Source organism: Meleagris gallopavo, chromosome 6 (genome assembly GCF_000146605.3).
Source record: "Meleagris gallopavo isolate NT-WF06-2002-E0010 breed Aviagen turkey brand Nicholas breeding stock chromosome 6, Turkey_5.1, whole genome shotgun sequence".
In the NCBI taxonomy this organism is placed as follows: domain Eukaryota; kingdom Metazoa; phylum Chordata; class Aves; order Galliformes; family Phasianidae; genus Meleagris; species Meleagris gallopavo.
In genome coordinates, this window is record NC_015016.2 from 25,573,071 (window position 1) to 25,577,949 (window position 4,879).

General features: G+C 40.6%; 1 protein-coding gene across 1 annotated transcript; it reads right to left on the reverse strand.

Moving 5' to 3' along the window:
- Positions 1-992: 992 nt before the first annotated feature.
- LOC104911451 (protein AF-10-like) lies at positions 993-4,873 on the reverse strand. Its single transcript, XM_010712652.1, has 2 exons — positions 4,680-4,873; positions 993-1,144 (listed from the first exon to the last, which is right to left on the reverse strand). Exons 1-2 carry the CDS (start codon positions 4,846-4,848, stop codon positions 1,008-1,010), a joined length of 306 nt encoding a protein of 101 aa, XP_010710954.1. The 5' UTR covers positions 4,849-4,873; the 3' UTR covers positions 993-1,007.
- Positions 4,874-4,879: the final 6 nt, after the last annotated feature.

The window sequence follows — 4,879 nt, forward strand, 5'->3', positions numbered from 1 at the left end:
CACATTGCTGATGATCTTCCCAGGACAAGGAAAAAATGAGCTTTTTTTATAAAGGGTGGTGGTTTCGATTTTCTGCTGACAAATATTTGGAGAGCACATTAATTCCAATCTGTTCTTGCTTCCACCAACAGATCTGCTCTGGAGGAGCAGGAAACACATTCTAGCACATTAGGAAATTACTACATGTGAGATGGGAAAAAGAAGATGAACAAGACTGTTCAACTCTATGCCAAAAATTCACACCCTGGGAAGTCTTCCTAACATTTTAATAGTACACTATATTAGAAAAGAAAATACAATACAGCAAGCAGTTCATGTAAACATCCTGCCAGCCACTGATGTAACTAAAAATTCAGTTTTACACTCATTGTTTGTCTTTAGCTTTGAAAACTAAAATTAGTTCACAATGACCCAAGGCACTGAACTATCCCGTGATTTTTATACAAAGAATTTATTTTTAAGAGGCAAAAAAACCAACTTCGTCTTTCAAAACATCCTCATTTTAGCTTTTGCTGGAAAACAAACTAGAAGTAGTGATAAGCATGATTCTCTCTTACTAAAAATGTCTGACATCACACAGCTTGAGTTAATAACATACAAGTAAAAAACAGAAAAGAATTGCATGTAATCACAAAAAAAAGTGGGTTGTAACTATTTCTTGGTTGGCTTTTTTTGCTCAGAAGGTTTACCTGAGTCCTCAATACTTACCGTTAATAAATAAGAGGACAGAAGAACACATTTCTTTATTTAGAAGTATTGTATGACAAAAGCCAATTCAAAGTAAACACTAGATTCTGAAATTTAGAACAATAACCATAAAAGTATTAAGCAGATAAATATATACAAGACCCCCACCACAGATAAGAAGAAAATAACCACACAAACAGCTGTTTAAAGAAAAAAAGAATGACCAATTAGAGATTGCTTTATAAAAAAGTCTTTCTGAATGGCATCTAGATAGAATTATGACAGAAAACAGAGCTATTTTCTACTGCCACTGAGGTACCTCAGCAGACAATGCCCACACCATCACTGTAAGTAGCAACATATAACAAAGCACCTACCACTCTGGCCGCTCTTTCCTGAGATTCACACTTTCTGCAGAACCAAGGTCCAGTGGGTACTTGAACAATTCCATAGCAAGCTGTTTTGAACAAGATACAATATGTCAGCAAATTTGCAGTATTTCTACAGCATAACACTATGCTTTTTTGTGAAATTCATACATCTCACATTAACGACCCAAATTCACACCTATGCACCGCACATGAAGTTCTACCACAATGGTACCAGACATCAAGAACAACTACCTTCCACTTCAACTTATGAAAAAAATGCTTGGTTCAATTAGTTTTTAAGTAATGTAACAATTCAAAAGCAGCAATACATTTTATATGCAGTATGTTTTGCTATTTATTTACCAGCAAAACGGGTGACATACCTTACAATAATAAGCGTTCATTTGTAGTACAGATTTTTCATAACAGAAAACTGAAAGTGACTGACAAGGTTTGAGATGGCCATAACACATTCATACGCTCAGTTACAACCATGTTTTCTTACACTTTATGAATAACACAATCCATTTTAGGTAAAAAATTCATTGTGAACTTAACAATGAGAAAAAGTTGGCTTTTTTGCCCTGAAAATTCACATGAAGCTTTAAATCCAAACCAATCTGAGCATTACGACTAACGCTGTAACTGTAAGCAGGCTACAACATAAACCCTTAGGAAAAGGCTGCTTGGAGATGTGCACATTTCTCTGCCAGACTACCATCAATATTTTTATAGTACGTTGATAAGAAATTCAACAGAAAAAGAGTTTAGCAACTTGGCAGTACCGTTTATGTCCAAATGCACAGATCAAAAAACGTTGAGAACTCCTGATGGAATGATGGTATCACAATTTGCTCATAGCACTTACATTCTTCTATCTGCATGGTTGTAATGACTAGTAACAGCCCATAAAGCCAAAAATGTTTCTCAAAAAACATAATCATGACTCTGAACTTGTGTTTTTAATGCCTCAATAGCCAGTAAGGATATTTTATTTAAATTTTAAAAATCCGGGGGATCACATATTAATAGATTAATGAGGAAAGTTGAGATCGTATTGCTATCTTCTACCATATATCCAAAAACACTGTTGGTTTTGTGCTAGCCTGTAACAACAGCAAACTAATGCAGCAACAGTATGTAACAGCTTTCCTTCCACAAGGCACCTTTCCTTCTACAAAGAAGTGTTAATGAAACTACTTCCTATTCTGTGCATACACTTAGTCATATTAAGATCAGTTGTCAGATTTTCAAATACATTATCCAAGCACTGACAGACCAAACTACCTGATAACCCTGTACAAGAAAGTTTTTTAACATGAGGAAAACATCTCGTTTTAGTTGCATTTGTATTAGCTACCGACAGGAGAGGGGGATTCTGAATTCTTCTATAAATTCAGTGGGAGACTTCAAACATGCAATCACACATTTAAATTACCAGAACGCAGTGCAGAGTAAGAAACTAACTGCAGAACACAACTCAGAGATGGGGCTGCCAATGAAACCCAAAGGCAACACAAGCTGGGCAAAGACCAAAGCTGAAGTACTTGGTACGAATGTAAAAGTACCTCCAGAGCCTAACAGAATTCCACCACTGCTTTATGCTCTGACACACTGTGATATTATTTCTTGAGTTTCTCGTCTTCCTTTGGTTTATTCTCCTACTACTGCGCAAAGGAAAACACACTGAGGAATTTCGTATTCCCAACTTGCCAATGGCTTAATGCTGGCAAAGGTGACTTCTCCGAACTAATTAAAACTAACTACAGTAACTTTAAAATGCAGTTAAGAATATCTCATTGGGAATTCTTATATCTGATTTTCAAATGAGGAGCACCAGCTTTTACCTTGACAATCACTGCTTTTACTGCAGAAAAACTACAAAAAGAAAATTTAGAATCAACATGTTTCTTCTACCATCTTCACACAACATGTCAAATTAAAAACAGAAAACATTACCAATACAATACATCAAAACTTACAGTTCTCCCTTTCTTATTATCTCTAAAACAGCACCTGGATTTAGAAGCAGGACTTTGCATGCTTCCTTCCGTATTCAAATTCAGATATGGACCTGAACTTAAAGAAGTGCAATATTCTGCACCCAACTTACTTAATTCTCCCCCTCATTAGGAATACTTCCTAAACCAGACCTTTCTTGTTACCTTTTCAGCTCAGTGAGCACTGGCAGCACCCAGCCGCTATCATCAGATCTGCTCACTGAAACCATCAGTGAGACTCTAAATCTAAAGGAAGATACTAAACATAATACAATAGTAGTAGGTGGTTTAGATATGACTTCTTAAACTATTCATGTTCTGGTGTTCTTTTTCATGATCCTGAGGTTCCACAAAAGCAGTTAACTTACCAGTTAACTTTATTCAGCTCTTAAAACAACACAAAACTAATTCAAATCTTGGCTGATTTCACAGATGCTGTCAGCTCCTCTCTGCCTGAACTCCAGCAACTGATTTCTTCTGCACGTCTCCGTAAATTAACACTGCTATTTAAGAACATATACATGCAACAAACAGCTACTATGTCATCTTATTTTAAGACTAAGCATTAGAGACGTGCTAATAGTATTTTCACACACATCAGGCATTCAGACTAGTAAACTGGATTGAGAATGTTACCTCTCCTCCCATTTATTTACCACCTAGAAGGAGTCAGAGAACCAACACCATGGAGTTCACGTGACTGCTTGGGAGTTTATAATGAGAAACTACAATTTTATTCCTTAGTTCTGTTACGCATAAAGCAAAAGTGATTGTAACTGCCTTTCTTACAACATAAGCAGCAGAACTCAGTCTCTCTGTAATCACAAGAAGGGTCAGCCCGCTGACAAAAAATGAAACACAGAACATGCAAGCTCCTGCGCTGAGCTGGAAACCACCAACCGGTCTCACTAATCCAAACAAATCCTGTATCAGCCGCTGCGACCGGCATCCTCCTGCTGCACAACCACGACAGGAAGCCTCCCTGCCTACCAGGCAACCTCAGCCAAACGACATTCAAGGAAAGGCAGGCAGGGGCAGAAATCACATGACAGCTGAGCTGTCCCTACACACTGCCGCCTCCCAGTCCCAAAGACTCCTCAGCTACTGGCTGACAGTTTATCTAACTTGGGCAAGGCAGAGACAACAGGAATTGAGAAGAGGAAGAATGAAACAAAGCAACAACTGCCAGGCCAGAAGCCAGGACAGAACTCTGGGGGAAGAAAAAAAAGAAAAGATAATAAAAAAGACAGGAGTTTTCCTCGGATTGCAATAGGTGAGGCTGTCAGCAGGGTGCAAAGGACAGGGAAGCACAAGTACTGTGAGGTCCGAAGGGAAGGAGAAGGGACGGAAAACTGGAAGCACAGCTCCTTGTCTCTACCAGTCGCAACACAGGAAGTCACAGCGTAGGAAGTCTCACGTGAGGGAAAAGACAGACACACAGACAGACGGTGAGGCGCGGGATGACAGGCCAGGTCAGATCAGCCAGCATGCGGGCCTGCAGGCAGGGAAACGGCTGTGGTGCCACGAAGGGCCGCTGGGGGCGGGGGGCGGCCAGGGGCACGGACACGGGCCCAGAGGGCAGGGAGCCCGAGAGGAGGGCGCGGGCCCCCCGCCCACTCACCTTGATGCACTGCGACATTGCAGCCGTGCCCGTCGCAGTAAACGAGCGGGTTCTCGGCCCAGCCCCTCTCGTCGGAGCACACGCAGCAGCCGCCGATCATCTCCTTCATGCTAGTGGAGAACTCGCCCTCCAGTGACACCGGCAGCAGCAGCGGCTCGCTAGAGACCATCTAAGGGTTAAACACACCGCCGTCAGCGCCG